The sequence below is a fragment of the Ranitomeya imitator genome, chromosome 1, assembly GCF_032444005.1.
Source record: "Ranitomeya imitator isolate aRanImi1 chromosome 1, aRanImi1.pri, whole genome shotgun sequence".
In the NCBI taxonomy this organism is placed as follows: domain Eukaryota; kingdom Metazoa; phylum Chordata; class Amphibia; order Anura; family Dendrobatidae; genus Ranitomeya; species Ranitomeya imitator.
The window spans coordinates 664,898,630-664,916,640 of NC_091282.1; the positions used below are offsets into that span (position 1 = coordinate 664,898,630).

Sequence of the window (18,011 nt, forward strand, 5' to 3'; positions counted from 1 at the left end):
TTTTTAGTGTTTATTTTTTATCCTGAAGAGGTTTTTTAGAACACATGGTGGAAAAAAAAAGCGTACGTCACTTCTTTGTGGTGTACCCTGATGGAATCTGTGCCAACTTTTAAGGGACTGTTCAAACTGAATTTTTGGAGCGGAAACTTTCCAAATCCTCCTCAAAAACTTAAAATTCTTCAAGAAACTTGGAGTTTCTGCTCAGATTTTGCTACAAAAACTCAACAAAAAGACTAGGTGCGCACATAGCCTTAACACATAGCGTCAAGAGGCTGAAAAGAAAAAAACACTTCAGGGAAAAGTGTTTCCAAAACAGTATTCAAAGCTTCTTCAGCAAACACTCCCCACTACAAAAAGTCCCCAGGTAAGGTGGCGTAAATGTTCATGAATCACATGGGTGGGCTTCGCCACATCCCATACTTGCAAACAAGTGGCGTAAATGTTCATGAATCAGATGGGTGGGCTTCACCACGTCCTATAAATGCACCCAAGTGGCATAAATGTTCTTGAATCAGATGGGTAGACTTCGCAACGTTCCACACACACACACGCAAGTAGCGTAAATGTGTCTGAATCAGGTGGGTGGGCTTTGCAACGTCCCATACATGCACCCAAGTGGTATAAATGTTCTTGAATCAGATAGGTGGGCTTCAACACATCCCATATGAACCCAAGTGGCGTAAATGTTAATGAATCAAATGAGTGGGCTTCGCCACATCCCATTACTGCACCCAAGTGGGGTAAATGTTAATGAATGAGATGAGTGGGCTTCGCCACGTGCCATACATTCACCCTAATGGTGTAAAGGTTAATGAATCAGATGGGTGGGCTTCGCCATGTCCATACATGCACCCCCCCAGGTTGGCAAAGCCAGTTGGGAATGAGGTAAAATGGACAAAAGTAGGCACCTTCAAGTTGCGCAAAACTAGTTAAAGGTGTTTACACTACAAAATTCCCAAGATATTTGAGGAGCGTTGAGTCTTTGAGGAGGATTTTAGAAAGGTTCCACTCCAAAAACTCATTGAGCTCATCTCCAAGGGTCAAAAAATTAGATTTGCAAGCGGAAACCACTATACTCAACGCTGTTTTTTTTTTATCCGTAATCATTTTCTTTGGTGATTAGTGCAAACATTTTGTGGCATTCTTTCAAGTGTTTCTTTGCGATTTTCAGACTTTTTTTTTAGATCTATTTATTAAGCATTGAGTGAAAATGAAAAAAAAAAAAAAAACACTAAACAAAATGCCCCGGCATTGTCAAGACATTTTTAAGCCTTCCCGTTGAGTTCTGTTGTAATGTACAAAGAAGATAACGCCCGAAGAACGGTCAGCTTAGTGTTTTTGAAAGCCTGACTTGTTTATGGTACCTTCGCACTGAGTCTTTATTCAGAGTTTTAGCAACTTTGCTCATAAAAACAACAGAAAAAGCACCCAAGATGAAACGTCCTAATAAACGTTTTGCACTAGGAAGTCACCCAGGTGGTTTTTTTGAGCATTTTTACCTAAAAAAAAAAAAAAATCACTGGCGTTTTCTACAATGATTAATTGACGTAAAAAAAAAATCAGAAAAACACCAATAAAAAAACGCCCAAAGACGCTAGAAAAACGCTGGTGGGAAAAAAAATCAACAAAACCCTTCAGTAAACATCCAAAAAACGCTATCTAAAAAATGCTGAGAAAACACCGGAAAAGCAGCAATTTCTGAAGCGTCTTTGAAAATGTAGTTTTTAGTACTGGATAAAGCCTAAACTTATGGACGCAAGTCGTTCTTTTTACATAGAAATGAACAGGAAGATAGGTTGAAGTGGTTTTTTTTTTACGGGGTTTCAGGTGTTTTTTTTGGAGCGGAACCGCACAATAGAAACGCTAGATTAGTGTTGAATTTTTTTAGTTTTTTTGTGTGGATTTTGGAGCAGAATCTGAGGCGATTATGTGGAGGCGCGAGAAATAAAAAGATGACGGAAAAATAATACACCTTAAAGTGTATTTTTAGCCCTCATGTGTAAATGGAGCCTCTCATTGTGATTCCCATCTGCAGAAAATGGCATTTTGACAGACGGTAGCCTGTGAAGTAGCAGAGAGGAGATAATGGCGGGCGGGACCGCCGTCTGCCTGGTGCCAATAGGAGGCTGAGAGACATGGAGGAGGCTGGAGTGACAGGAGGAGCAGCCCACTGACGTCTGCCCAGAACGTGGGAGACTGGTAGCGGCATTAGCAGCTCGGCACCCGGAGCCTGTGCCACAAAGGACGCGTCTCCAGCATGGCATCCAAGTGTCCGAAGTGTGAGAAGACTGTGTACTTCGGTAAGGCGCCATTTCTGACTCCACTGCCACCTGCTAGTGATGACAGTGCAGCTGGCACACAATGTAGAGGGATGGTAGCAGGGTGTGACAATGCCATGGTGCCAGGGCTGCACACACCAAAGCCTGCAGCCTGGCAGCAATCATTGCCATATCACCGTGTATCATCTCACAGAGAGTATACATGTGCCTCCATTGCTGCTGGTTACTTTGTGCAGGATGCTGCACCTGGCAGCCATCTCCATGCCAGTCCTGATAACTTGACACCATGTACAGCCATGCAAAAAAGAAAAATCTAATGGTGAAATATGCTGGAAAATGTAGGATCACCTGGTGATATTACATCATGTGAATGGCGATGGCGGCATTTAATTATAGGAGGCATTTAATAATTTTTTTTATTAATGTATCTATTTTAGTAACATGCTTTTCAATAGAATAATTTCACCATAATTATAAATCATAATTTTTATTAGAATATATAATATAATTTTCAGCAATAGAAAAAAAAAAAAAAAAAGTCTCTGATCGCCATCATTATAAACCATGCAAATTGTAATGGTAGAGGAAGATGCATCTATACAGGGGCACATTTAGAAAAGTTCGTATTTTAGGAGTCGTTTAATATTTATATATTTTCTTGTAATTAAAAAAATCCCTGATTGCCATATTTACAAATCATGCAAATTGCGATGTCGGGCGCAAACGCCACTATAAGGGGGCACTGTTATAATATTTTAAGAGTAATTTTAATTATTTTTTAATGTGTGTGCGTGTGTATATATGTATATATATATATATATATATATATATATATATATATATATATATAATTTACAGCGTATACCCTATAAGGCTCTGCTACTTTATAATTAAAGCGATCAAAGATTTTTTTTTAGTGTGTGTACGTATGTATGTGTGTATATATATATATATATATATATATATATATATATATATATATATATATATATATATATATATATATATATATATAATAATGAAATAATCTTTGATCACCTTAAATATAAACTGTTACAGCCTTATGGGATGCTTCAGAAGTTTTCCCTGGCATACACAGGAGCCGGGCGTGTCTGGAAATTATATGTGGCACCCAAGCCACTCCAGGATCATAGCAAAGGGATTTGTCTTCCAGACATACAAACAGGCAGGTTAATACAACGGATGCGAGTCGCTACAATAGATATAGTTACCATAAAAGCCAAATTAATAGGCTAATAAAGTTAATTGTAGTGAGCGGAACAGACGCTTCCGCTTTACTCATTTTCTGGGTAGTAGTTGTGCCCTCGGCAGCCCCTGCGCTTGTTTAGTGCAAATCTTGTAGCTTGGCGCAGTTTGTGTTTTTATGCTATTTTTTAATTATATTATTGCAATTTGTACCTTCCCACAGTCAAATGGTGTCATTTACTTAGTGTACTCACTTCTATTCTACTGCTACCTAAAAGAATTTTTCCTGGTTTGAAAAACACCTGTAACTGCTGCATTTAAAAAAAAAAAAAAAAATAACAACAGTATGTTCCTTACTCACCCTCCCCAGGTCCAACAATGAATCTCCATCTCTGCTCGCAGTATCTGACATTATGTGTGGCGCTAATAGCACTGCAGCCAATTGGAGGGCTGGGTGCCCGGTGCCATCACTTCAGACAGAGCTGACACAAGAGCAGCGTCAGAGGCTCAGCAGTAGACCCTGGAAGGGGGTGTAAGGCAGAGATTTTTTTTTTTTTTTTAAAACCTGTCAGTCAAGGGACATGGGGTCTCTGATAATAGCAAAACCCCTTAATAACACATTTGAAGAAAATTGCATTTATGACAGTGGAATTTTGCAAGATGTTGGTGCAAATACTATTACTTTTAGTGTCATAGTTAGTGACCCCCAAGGAAAGGATTTTTCCAGAAACGATGTGCCTGTCTATGTGAAGTACCACAGTGGTGTTATGCCTGATATGGAATCAATTGTTTATTAAAGAAATTGTGAAAAGACAGCTTGCTAATCGCTGGGGGAAGGGGTAGGTGTTTCGGACCATAGAGACCCCCCACCAGTACCCAGAAGTGGGATAGACAGTGACTGGAGTGGTGGTGTGCGTATTCGACTACCGCGACATTGTCAGGGCACCACAGAGCCTTGTCCTTGTCTCAGTGGTCAGCCCACCAAAAATCAGTAAGTTATCACCAAACCATCTACATCTGGGGTCCCCACCCCAGGGCTCGTGAGCTACATGTGCCCCTGTTGTGTGGCTCACGGTTATCTGCTGGCTCAGCGAATTAGCGTCGGCTTTAGCCGACAATCGGGAGCTGGAAGAAGTGGAGAACGAACACTGAAAGGCGTTGTAGCTGCCTCTTTGTTGGTGCCCTTAAATTTTCTTGGCTTATTCCCACGCCATCTTCCAGGATAAGGCCTAGCCGCTTACTAGCCTCGAACTTCTACTGTGCTTCTCAGTGTGCAAAATGCACACACATGGCTCCCAATTTCTTACCCTCCTCCACATACTCCCTCAGTAACAAAATGGAGGAGAGTGGCGCACCACATCTGTTGTACCCTTTCCTATTTATTAGGACAGGTGTATGACGCATTCCGATGGCGCATTCATTCCGGCAGGCATCTGTGGACGTGATAACACCGCAATATGGGAGTGAGCAGAACCAGAATAATTCTTTAACGACCAATGACAGGATGCGAGCAATGATGGCTGCTGTATATCTGTGTGGGGGGCACTCAGAAGCAGGTGTCGGCTGTTTTACACAGTCTGCACCCACAGGCAGCTGCTGGGACAAGAGTCGATTCCCATCCCGGCAACTTACCGTAACCCCTGAATATGCCAAGGTCAGTGTGAACTGTGGCGGCTAAATAATAAGTCAGGGAGAACCCTTTTACCTCTTATTTAAAATAGTTTTTTTTTTTATTGGCCATGTGGTGTCTATACGATTTCTTCACATGGAATGTGGTTCGTGACCATTTCTCAGAAGTATATATGACCGTCAAGGTAAAAAAAAGTTGGGGACCACAACTCTAAATAGCCTCTGTATAAGGCCACATTCACACGTTCAGTACGTGGTCAGTATTTTACCTTAGTATTTGTAAGCCAAAACCAGGAGTGGGTGATAAATACAGAAGTGGTGCATATGTTTCTATTATACTTTTCCTCTAATTGTTCCACTCCTGGTTTTGGCTTACAAATACTGATGTAAAATACTGACCAAATCCTGAATGTGGCCTGATACACAATCTGCAAATCTCAGTATTCTAAAGTTACATTGTTTTATTAATACAAAAAAATTGCTCCTAAGTGCTGGCTGTCTGTTGTAAAATGTAATCTGCCTGTAGCTGCAGAGAAGCAGGCACAGATTACAGGAAGCGAGAAGTGAGGGCAGAGCTTTGTGGGGGCCAATCTTTGTCCCTTTTCCCATGTTCTCCTCTCTGTCAAACTGCAAATAAGCAAAATAGAGAGGCAGACTTTCAGTTTGAGGCTATTAGACAATGGCTTGGAATTGAGGCTAGTGATGGCTAGGAAGTGAGTTCCGGCACCTATCGTGCTAGTGCAGCACCCCAGGTAACCGGTTGCTGCAGTGATGTTGCTTTTCCTTCCGGGAAGGTAATGTCATGCTCAGAGGCAATGGGGTTCTCTTCAGCAGGTAAGGCATACATATGCAACACATTCTGAATCCAGGCCAGGAGGGGGAGCTCAGGACCCGGATTCAGGGGAGCTTCGCTCAAATATGGATATATGTCCTGGTCTGGAGGAGGAGTAAGACAGTCAGAGAGACACTGAGGAGAAAGGAAGTCTGGAGTAGAGGGGCCATGCATGCACAAGAAAGTGACGCAGCCCCTGGTAATAAAGAGAGTTGGATAGAGATTGCCAGACAGGAGCTTGTCTGGGAGCATCAGCTTAGGCAGAGCTGGTAAGAAAGGAGTGCAGCTGAGCAGACGTGGGAGTCTGCAGCTCCTGGCAGAAAGTGGAAGAGAGCAGTGAGAACAGACAGTGGGTCGTGCAGCAGAAGTGTGAGCTGCAGCTCCAGGAGAGGAAGATAACCCGAGGGGTTGAATGTAGTGAGCATCAGCAAGGACCTCACAAAATAGCTCAAGGAAGAAAGGCTCATGGACCTCTACTGGAAAAGGGAACCCTCCATTGCCTCTGGGCCGGCCGGACCACCATCACCAGTGCCTGGTACCCTAGACTGTGGCCTGCTAACTACAGTAAACCAGGTAAAGACTTACAACTTGTCTCCTCCATTTATTTGTCGGCATTCACCACCTTGCCACACATCTTAGGACCCTGCTTCACCTGTGGGAAGTGTACCATCAGTGCTGCAATAACACCCCCCAGAGGATCCCTTTAACGCAGCGTCGGTCCCACTATTGACCGAACACCACAGGTGGCGTCACGACAGACTTATAAACATTTTCCCCTTTAAAGACCGTTAACCTTTAACGTTGAGCCCCAGGGCCACGGACCGGGTCGCGCCACCGTGAAATCCCCCTTGAGACCGGACCCGGTACCGAGTACCCCACTGCCCTGGCTGGGCGATTCACTAGCAGAATGCTGTTGGAGAGAAACTCCCCACTCAAAAAGAGAGGGTGTTAAGTTGCAGAAGATGATAGAAGGGATAAATCCTGGACATATTAGACCAATATGTCCAAAAGCTGTCTTAACTTGTGGGGTTTAGTATGAAAGGACTTTAGAACTTTCCTTTTTGTAATGATTGTTTTTTCATTATGGTTTTAAGTTAGGTTTATACACTAAGAAATTTCCTTGAACGCAATGTGATTGTAACCTAACTTTCCCCGTTTTTCTAATGCCGGCTATGGCCATTTCCTGGCTTATTTCCCTTGATAAATGTGCATTCATGGTGATGTCTACTTACATCGTGTCCTTGTCCGTGCCAGCCGCACTTATTAGAATAAACATATAGGATGCAGACTTCAATAGTGTCCTTTGTACTTGCCATAAGGGCAGGGCTACATGTTAGATTTTTTATGCAAATCCAATTTAGGCAGGAGCTACCCTGCAACAGGCAAATCATAGGAAACTTGGAAGCAGCATTGACTGCTGCAAAAGGATTGAGGCCGTGGAAGTTTCTTTTAAAAAGTGAGTGTGGAGACATCAGGGTAATATTGAAGCTATTTTACGTTTAGGGCTTATGCAGACGTGTGTGAAATACAGACCATGCACAGACTGCAATTGTTACTTGTCTCCTGAGCCGAACTCAACAACCTTTTATTATCCTACAAGGCCGCTGAGTTCAGGTGAGGGGATCTATGGCCGCTCCAAGCATTGTGGTCCATGCTCGGACTGTATCTCACCGACGTCTCCATGCGCCCTAAAAAAGATTTTGGGGAGTTTCAGGGAGTTATTTTTTAACAGCCTTGACAGGCATTGTATTATTCTAGTAGGCAGCGCATACTCATCCCCATAGTCTCTTCCCTCTTCCAGCACTGATGCTCTGTTGGTCTCTGCCGGGCCAGAAACCGTTGGCTGATGGCGAGGTCAGGGCCAGATAACCAGCGCACAGACCACAACAGCAGAACTGCAGTGTGGAGGTGAATAAGCCTTTTTTTTTCATTCTTTTGGCAGCATGCTCCACCACTTGGGCATTTTTAATTTTGGCACAGAATCCATTTTAGTCACTATAAGGCTACTTTCACACTTGCGTTTTTTTAAATCCGTCGCAATGCTTCGTTTTGGGGAAAAAACGAATCCTGCAAATGTGCCCGCAGGATGCGTTTTTTGCCCATAGACTTGTATTGCTGACGAATCGTGACGGATGGCCATCAGTCGCGTTCGTCGTGCACTGGATGCGTCATGTTTTGGCGGACCGTCGGCACGAAAAAACGTTCAATGTAACGTTGTTTCGTATGTTGGATCTGCCATTTCCTACCGCGCATGCGCAGCCGGAGCTCCGCCCCCTCCTTCCCGGACTTTAGAATGGGCAGCGGATGTGTTGAAAAACTGCATCCGCTGCCCACGTCATGACAGATTTTCACAACGTGCGTCGGTACGTCGCGTCGACGCTTAGCGACGGACCCGTACTGACGTGCAAGTGACATCTGTGTTATACAGCCAACACCTCACAACTAGGATCAGAGGTAACTGCAACCCTGGATGTTTAATCTCCTAGATGTCAGTACTTGATTGCAGTATGTCACCTGGTACTAATGGTTCGCCATGGTAGTCTGGTCATATGTATGTCCCTATTAGGACTGATTCAGGTGTATATAGAATAATTGGTCTCTGTCGTCTGTGTGTGGAAGTTGCTACTTCAGAGAGGAAAGCAAGAGATCTAATTTGGGTAGATTAGAAGGCTCCGACTGGGATCTAAGGGGTAACGTCTCTCAGGCATGTCACTCTCCACAAAGACAGACGATACCTTTTAGACCTCTTGTCTGTGTGTGCCAATGTACCAGTGCACATGGCTTATTATCACTCAGACTAATGATTTGCGGAATTGCGTGAAAAAAAAATCAAAGTATGCACTGCTATGGTCCATTTTGCTGAACATACTAATGTAAGCGCATCTCTGGCACCCATTGCTCCGCCAGGCCGTCATATACCGACCACCAGGCTCAGCCACTACCTTCACTGACCAATTCTCCACCTGGCTTCTTCACTTTCTCTCTGCTGACATCCCCACCATCATCATGGGTGACTTTAATATATATCCCTACTGACACCCGCCAGCCAGCAGCCACCAAACTCCTGTCCCTTACCTCATCCTTTGGGTGAGTTGCGTTCCCGTGCGTTCGGCGGGCACGTCAAAACGCCGCATGTGGACGCATCCGCATACAACAAGTTTCACTGCATGCCCAATGTTAAAGATGGGTACGCAGGATGCATGCGGAGTGTAGGCGGAGCTTAACGGAGGATGTACACAGCCGACCACAGCAGACCAACCAAACGCAAGTGTGAAACCAGCCTTAGACTACAATGGTTTTGTTTTTCATTTTTTAAGTATGGAAAAAAACTACATAACTGGGATCAGCTTCTTTCCACCTATAAAAAAAAAAGAAGAGAAATAGTGATTTTTAAAAAAGTGGAAGAAGTGAAAATAAAAGTTGTCATGTGCAAAAAACAAACAAAAACTACTGAAAAATAAAAATGTTTCTGGTCTTGGTGAAAACCCCATAAAAAGTGTTTTATTGTGCAAAAGTAAAAACAATTTAAATAAAATTAAGAGGGAATGGCAAAATTGACGTTTTTGTTCTTTCTTATCCCGAATAAGACAATGCAGTTCTTCTAAGTCGAGCTTTACAGCGCTGCTGAAATTATAAATGCTTAATTACTGTATTATAAAACTTTCCATGTGAAGACATTGTGAGATTCTTTAACATGTTACCAGAAAGGAGGCATTGTGATGTGAAGGCAGAGGAAAATATGTCTCATACCTCCGCTGGACAGAACAAACACTGGCAGCATTTACTAACTGAATGCGAGGAGCTTCATGACTAAAGTGATGCTCTCACCATGACTTTCTAGACAAGTAGTGCTTTCCTGAAGAAAGCCTAATGAAATGACGCTTTCTTGAGCAAAATTTCAATGGGGTTGTACGAGTGTAAACCATGGCTGCTGTCTTCCAAAACCATCACCATACCTGTGTAAAAGTGGCTTTGCAGTTATGTGTGAGGGAGCGCCTGGGCGGTAGTCGTGGCTGAGACTGTGTTGTAGCGCGCCCTGGTCTCCCATCACATGAAACACTGTCTCACTGTCCGCATACCTTCAGTTATGCCTTCTGCACCCTCAGGGTCCCATCAATCTTGCTTAGGTACCACTGCTTGTGTTATTGCACAATGAGATGAACAAGGATAATGGTGTGCACTCTGGTCAAGGACACGGAGGTGCTGGTAAAACAGACCGTGTGGTCAAGTCAATAGTAGGAGAAAAAATACTGCACACTCGAAACTGGTATGATGCAAAAAGGTATATGCCAGATTTATTCAAGAAAACAAGTCAACAATTGCCACTGTGATAATTCGTAGATAGAAACCCAACGTTTTGACCCTCCTGGGTCTTATTCATGGGGTTACTTAACTCTTTTGATACACAGACATAGGAGTGGCGGTGATAGAAGGCAAGACAATGGTCCTTTTAAGGCATAACCTTATAGTGGGTCCAATAATTGCTCCTGTAGTATAGGTAGAGGGGTCCTGTTTAGGGTGAGCCACAGCATATAAAGAAGTCCTTATAATGGGTCCAGTGAATGCTCCTTTGGTTTAAATAGAGGGATCCTGCTTAGGTTGGGCCACAGCATGTGGAGCTGTCCTGCTCTGTCCTGTGTCCGGGGGTCAGTGGCGCATCCCGCACTCAGCTGTGCTGTCCTGGATTGGAGGTCCAATCCAATTGTCTTGCCTTCTATCACTGCCACTCCTATGTCTGTGTATCAAAAGAGTTAAGTTACCCCATGAATAAGACCCGGGAGGGTCAAAACGTCGGGTTTCTATCTACGAATTATCACAGTGGCAATTGTTGACTTGTTTTCTTGAATAAATCTGGCATATACCTTTTTGCATCATACCAGTTTCGAGTGTGCGGTATTTTTTCTTCTACTATTGCACAATGAGACAGAGTCCAATACGAACTTAAAACTTGGAACTCTACTTTTTCTTTCACACATCACATCCTGGTCAGTGACACCATTAGCATCAGTTTAAGATACGGGGTCCCACCGCCTCCTGCGGTAACACAGCGTCCTCCTTTAGCAAAGTGTCTGAGCATGGGATTCCCTAGTCCGTTTCGCACCGGATCTAAGGGCATCTTCCCATGCAATGACCTGCCACATTTCTGAGTGGCCTGCGTCGCGTGTACTGTCCCGGACCTACCTTTTGTACTCCGCTCCAGTCTGCGGTCACACTGCCGCTTCAGCTGCACTTCTGTTCTTTCCTGCAGACTCTGGATGGCTGGGCATTTCACTTTTTAAACGTTACGTGGTTGGCTGTGTTGCTCGGGCCTGAAGCCCACCCGAGCTCTATGGTCGCTCTGGCCCCAACTGACTTACTCAGGAAGTCATCCTGACTTCACCACAGAAAACCCCTCCTATAATTAGCTATATAATAGATTGTGTCCTATCCTATCTACGTACACTAAAATGCCACCATCTAGTGGATAAAATTAGAACTGAGCTTTCCCTACAAAGCAACAGAATACCCAGTGCAAATCACCTAGAATGCTATACAAACCTAACACACATTGCATGAAGTCTTTACATATACATTATAAAATATAGAAGCCTACAGCAAAACCGTATATATGCAATAAAACATAACCGGACGAATGTGAGAAGGGGAAAGATAGTACCGCCTTTGTACCCCCTTACATTGCACTTAGAATACATCCTGTCTTAGGGCACAGTCATACTGCCGTAGAACACGGATGACACTCGCATTGCAATTCTCTTGACTGGCCGGCGGCTCTTCTGATCTGAGAGTAACCGCTGCGTAGAAATACATGCTATCACACTGGACAGCTGCTGGCCAGTCTGAGCACTGCAATGCGATAGTCAAATGTATTAAGGTATGTGCACATGTTGCGGATTCTCTGCGGATCCGCAGCGTTTTTTGAGGTGCAGAAACGCTGCAGATCCGCATGTACAGTACAATGTAAATCAATGAGAAAAAAAAAACACTGTGCACACTGTGCGGAAAATCCGCTGCGGAAACACGGCGGTTTAAAAGAAGTAGCATGTCACTTCTTTTTTGTGAATCTGCAGCGGTTTTGTACCCATTCCATTATAGAAAACCGCAGGGGTAAAAAACGCAGCAAATCCGCAAGAAAACCACAGCAAAAACGTGACAAATCCGCAGGTGCGTTTTCTGCCAGGAGAGGCAGAATCCGCACCAGAAATTCCTAAGCCTAATCCGCAACGTGTGCACATAGCCTTATACTGCCTTCTGACTGCGCCCTAAGGCACAAAGTTTTTCAAGGAGTTTTTGGCACAAAATATGAGCAGAAACTGTACAATTCTCAAAAACTGCAAGTTTCTGCTCATTGGCCGGCCATGTTCTTAAAGAGAATTTTTTGAGCAGAAACTCTAAAAAAATCTTCCAAAAAAAAATTAATTTCTGCTTCAAAACTCATTGTGCACATAGCGAGTGTTTGCTCTGAAAACTCAGCAAAAAAGACTCCATGTACACATAATGTTATGTGTTTTACAGTTTTGGAAAACACCCCTTCCCTGGCTGCAGTTTTTTTTCTTTTGTTTTTAAACAAACTATTCTTTGCTCACCCTCCCCAGGTCCAGTGCAGTCTCAACCGCTGCTCACTGTGTCTTTTATTCTCTGCAGTGCTGACATCACATAGACAGTGCTGCAGCCAATAAGTGAGCTTGGCAGCTGGTGCCGTGAATTCGGGCATTGCCGATGTGCCCAGTTACTGGCTGCAGCGCTGTCGATGTGACGTCAACACTGCAGGGATTAACGGACACTGGGAGCAGCGGGAACTCTGGTCTTGACCCGGGGATGGTGAGTAAAGGGCAGTGTTTTGGGTTTTTTTGCATTTAGAGCAAACTAGACACATCTGAAGCTGCTGAGTTCTGGTCAGGAGACATGAAAGACGGTTTATAACTAGGACTGTGTTTTACAGACATCTGAATTCAGCCTTTATCATATTGCAAAACTTGTTAATTGATCAAACGTTGACTTATAGATACAGTTGTAGGTATTTCTAGCAAGTGGCACTAGAGAGACTGCTTTCTAATTTGTTGCAGAACGCAAATTTAAATATACCGGTACCTGTTTTTTCCCAGGGGACATTGCCTGAAATATAAGGACACTCACTCATCCGGGTAAATTAAATCGCTCCGGTGTTGTTCCTGAAAAGTCAGACAAATATCATGCGAGTACAATGCGATTTTTTTTTTTTTTTTTTTTTTTTTTTTTTTTTTAATCAACTAGCATCTGTATGACGTGTATGCAATGCGTTTTTAATCAACTTTTACATACAGTAATTCTGTCATTTCATGATTTGTTTTATTAGTTATCTCCTATATGGATATATTGTTGCTAGATGTCAGTGAGAGATCTAATCAGTGCTTTGCATGTGTAGTTTTCTGCACGTGTTTAGCTAATAAAAAATGAAAAAAATATGGTTTGTGGTCCCCCTTATATAATAAGGGATATATATAATTGTCTAAGGGTTTTTCCGTCTGTCTGTCTGTCTGTCTTGGAAATCCCGCCTCTCTGGCGGCCTCGACTAATCAGCGACCGGCACAGCGACGATGATGTCATAATGGACGTAGACATCCCGCGTCTCTGTGGCGGCCTCGACCAATCAGCAACGAGCACAGTATCGACGTAGATGTCATAATGGTTGCCATGGCGACGATGATGTCATAAAGGTTGCCTCGACCAATCAGCGACGGGCACAGTCTGCCGCGAATACCCGATGCGTTAGAATCGGGCCACAATCTAGTTTTTAATAACCAGCTGTGGGAAAGCAGATGACTGAGAGCTGGTCTTAATAGTCTGGGAAGTGGGCAATAAACATGGAACTTCCCAGGCTATATTAATATTGGCTCACAGCTGTCTACGTAGCCTTTACTGGTTTTTAAAAAGGGGGTTACCCCCCAAAAAATGACGTGGGGTTTTCCCTATTTTTAATAACCAGCAAAAGCTAAGCAGACAGCTGCAGGCTGATATTAAGGCTGATATTAATAGGCTGGTAATTGGTATTGGCCCCCTCCCAGAATAATAACACCAGCCCTCAGCCACCCCAGAAAAGGCGCTTCCATTATGTGTGCCAATTCTGGTGCTTAAACTTGGCTCTTTCTGCTTGCTCTAGTTTGTTGGCAAGTGGGGTAATAGTTTTGGGGTTGATGTCAGCTTTTTTTAATTGGATAGTACTCGTCCAATTTATACGCAGATGAGTATGAGGCCCATTACTCCCTATACCAGCTGGCAATCTCTACAAGGAAAAACAGTACATCCTAAACTTGCCATAAATATTTTTTACTTGGGGGGGAAGGGGGGAAGCCACTGTTCTCCTGAATCTGGCATTGTTTTTCCTCTTGTACCTGCCCCTCTCGGGTTCTGAAGTATGGCCATATTTTTTTTTTTCCCTGTATATACAGTAAATCTAGTGTTATTTGTTAAATGTGCGTGGTTCTCAAGATGATGTCCACAGTACAGAGCTGGGGAGAACGGTTTCTTGGCTACAAAGACTAGGGAAAAAGAGGGCCATACTTCAGGAACAGAGAAGTGCAGGAAAAGCAACCCTGGATTCAGGAGCACAGAGGCTTTTACAGCAGGCAAATATATTTATGGTAAGTACGGTAATGGGTCCTATTTAAGGAGATTTTTTTTCTTACATTTTTAATTTTGGAAATACTTGTAAATCTGTCATAAAATCCTCATGTTCACACGTATTTTGTCATAAAATATGTCCTTAGATCTGTGTGGACAAGGTCTTGTAGTCCTCCCTCCATCCTCTAGCTTGTATTTACATTGCAAGTTTTTCTTGTGTAATCGGGGGTAAAAGTCTGCAAAAATAAGTCTGACAATTCCAGCAGTGTAAATCTCACTACATTGTGGTCTCTACATATGTGCGATAAAGAAGGGGAAATAAACACGTGAACTCACTTCTGTGCTGGCCGCTTTCGGATACAGGCTGCAGAATACTCTGTATTTCTGCAAACACCGTTTGCATTAGGCGCCTGCGCAGAAGCGGAGTCAGATAATGAGGAGCAGGATTAAACACTTGGCCGCCATTTAATAATTTGATTGCTGTGTCCATCGATTAAACAGTTCAAAGGTGGGGGAGGTCAGGGGCCCAGCGAAGGTGCTATGGTCAAGTACTATAGCCCCCCAGATGCTTCAGTTGATCATTTGTCCAACAGCCATCTCGGCTAACTCTCCTGTACTCAGGAACGCTTGTTTGGCCTGAGTGCTCCTGTTGTCTCTGAGAAAGCCACAGTGACATCTCTGCCAGATTCTTATCTTTGAGAGAGCAATGTGAACGGAATGCTGAAATCAGACGTGCCCCATCGACATCTTCCCTGAAAATCAGTTGGCTGTGCCCCCATACATATTAGCGTCCACTGAACCTGTCGATATTGGCGAGTACTCCTGACATTAGACTGATGTCTATGGGGCCTGGACAGCCTTGCAGAGTAAGGCCTCATCTCCAAGTCGGTATTTTTGCATTAGTGTTTGTATGCCAAAGCCAGGAGTGGAACTTACAGAAAAAAAACTATAATTGCAAGATTGACAACTGTTCTGTGTTTTAGAGACCCTCCTGGTTTTGGCTTACAAATACTGATGAGAAAATACTGACGTGTAAATGAAGCCATAACCCTTTTTGACATCCGACGTACTATGCCGTCTGGGCTGGGCCTGTCTGAGCATGGACGGGATAGTACGTCATAGCCGATCGGCTGCGCACACGGGTGGTGTGCGGGCAATCAGGGCCGGGTGTCATCTGATTGTCACAGCTGACACCCGGCACTAAGTGCCAGTAGTGGTCACGTTAACCTCTGGAACACTGTGATCAAACATGATCAACAGCGTTCCATGGACTGGAGACCCGCGGGGTCCCGATCGCTGCCATGGAGACCCGATGTCGTCATGACGACATCCGGGTCTGCAGAGCTGAGAGACTTCCTGACATGCGCAATGCATGTCAGGAAGTCTCTCAGTGTCCGTGTACAGAAGCTGCAGCGCTGACAACTTCTGTAGCATGCAGATCTACATGCTATAGAAGCGATCAGCCTGTACAAAATGAGTGGGACAAAGTGTAAAACTTAGAATGAATTACATTTTATTTATTTTTTTAAATATTTGTAAAAATATTTTTTAAAAATAAATAGAATAAATATTGATTTTTTTTATTTTTTTATTATATCATTAAACAAATATTTGAATTAAAAAAAGATCTAAACAATAAAAGGGCACATATTTGGTATCTCCGTGTCCGTAACGACCCGACCTATAAAACTGTCCCACTAGTTAAGCCCTTCAGTGAACACCATTAAAAAAAGGCAAAAAGAATGCTTTATCATCATACCGCTGAACAAAAAGAACACGCGATTGAAAAGACAGATATAAATAACCGTAATACCGCGGAAAATGTCATCTTGTCCCGCAAAAAACAAGCCCCCATACAGCTCCATCACCTGAAAATAAAAAAGTTACAGCTCTCAAAATAAAGCTAATGCTAAAATAATTATTTTTCATATCAAATAGTTTTTATTGTATAAACGCGCCAAAACAAAAAAAAAGATATAAATGAGGTATCGCTGTAATCGTACTGACCCGAAGAATAAAACTGCTTTATCAATTTTACCAAACGTGGAACGGTATAAACGCCCCCCCCTCCCCAAAGAAATTCATGAATAGCTGTTTTTTGTTCGTTCTGACTCACAAAAATCGGAATAAAAAGCGATCAAAAAATGTCATGTGCCCGAAAATGGTACCAATAAAAACGTCACTCTCGTCCCGCAAAAAACAAGTGACTCTGTGGACCAAAATATGGAAAAACTATAGCTCTCACAATGTGGTAATGCAAAAACCTATTTTTTTGCAATAAAAAGCATCTTTTAGTGTGTGACAGCTGGCAATCATAAAAACCCGCTATAAATAGTAAATCAAACCCCCCTTTATCGCCCCTTTAGTTAGGGAAAAATAATAAAGTTGTGTTTCCATTTTCGCATTAGGGCTGGGGCTAAAGTTAGGGTTGGGGTTAAGGTTTGGATTACTAAGGCTATATGCACACGTTCAGGATTTCTCGCAGAAAATTCCTGAGAAAAACCTGAAATTTTCTGCAAGAAATCCGCAAGAAATCTGCATGCGTTTTTGCCGCGTTTTTTGTGCGTTTTTGATGCGTTTTTTTTCCGGACATTTCCCAATGCATTTTGTAGTGGGAAATCCGCAAAAAACCCGCAAAATTAATGAACATGCTACGTTTTTTACCGCGATGCGTTTTTTTCGCGGAAAAAAAAGCATCATGTGCACAAAACATGCAGAATTCATTCTAAATGATGGGATACTTATTGAATGCGGTTTTTTTTGCAGTTTTATAGCGTTTTTATCGGGGGGAAAAACGCGAAAAAAACAGCAACGTGTGCACACAGCCTTACTGTTGGGATTGGGGTTAGGGGTGTGTTCGGGTTAGGGGTGTGGTTATGTTAGGGTTGGGATAAGGGTTACAGGTGTGTTCGGGTTTGTTAGAATTGGGGGTTTCCACTGTTTAGGCACATCAGGGGCTCTCCAAACGTAACATGGCATCCTATCTCAATTTCAGCCAATTCTGCGTTGAAAAAGTAAAACAGTGCTCCTTCCCTTCCGAGCTCTGTCGTGCACCCAAACAGTGGTTTACCCCAACATGAGTATCCGCGTACTCAGGACTCCTTCTCCTGTTACCCTTGTGAAAATAAAAATTTGGGGGCTAAAAAAAAAATCATTTTGGGGGGGAAAAAAATATTTTTTATTTTCACGTCTCTGCCTTATAAACTTTAGTGAAATACTTGGGAGTTCAAAGTTCTCACAACACATCTAGATAAGTTCTTTGGGGGGGTCTAGTTTCCAAAATTGGGTCACTTGTGGGGGGTTCTACTGTTTAGGTACATCAGGGGCTCTGCAAACGCAATGTGATGCCCGCAGACTATTACATCAAAGTCTGAATTCCAAAACGGCTCTCCTTCCCTTCCGAGCTCTGCCATGCGCCCAAACGGTGGTTCCCCCCACATATGGGGTATCCACGTAGTCAGGACAAA

General features: G+C 43.2%; 1 protein-coding gene across 1 annotated transcript in view; it reads left to right on the plus strand.

The window, feature by feature from the left end:
• Positions 1-2,167: 2,167 nt before the first annotated feature.
• The window catches only part of LOC138641566 (cysteine-rich protein 2-like), a 106,686-nt gene continuing 90,842 nt past the window's right edge, over positions 2,168-18,011 (plus strand). Inside the window, exon 1 of the mRNA XM_069729036.1 lies at positions 2,168-2,300. Within this exon, the coding sequence (XP_069585137.1) occupies positions 2,258-2,300 (43 nt within the window). The 5' untranslated portion in view covers positions 2,168-2,257. The remainder of the gene's footprint in view (positions 2,301-18,011) is intronic.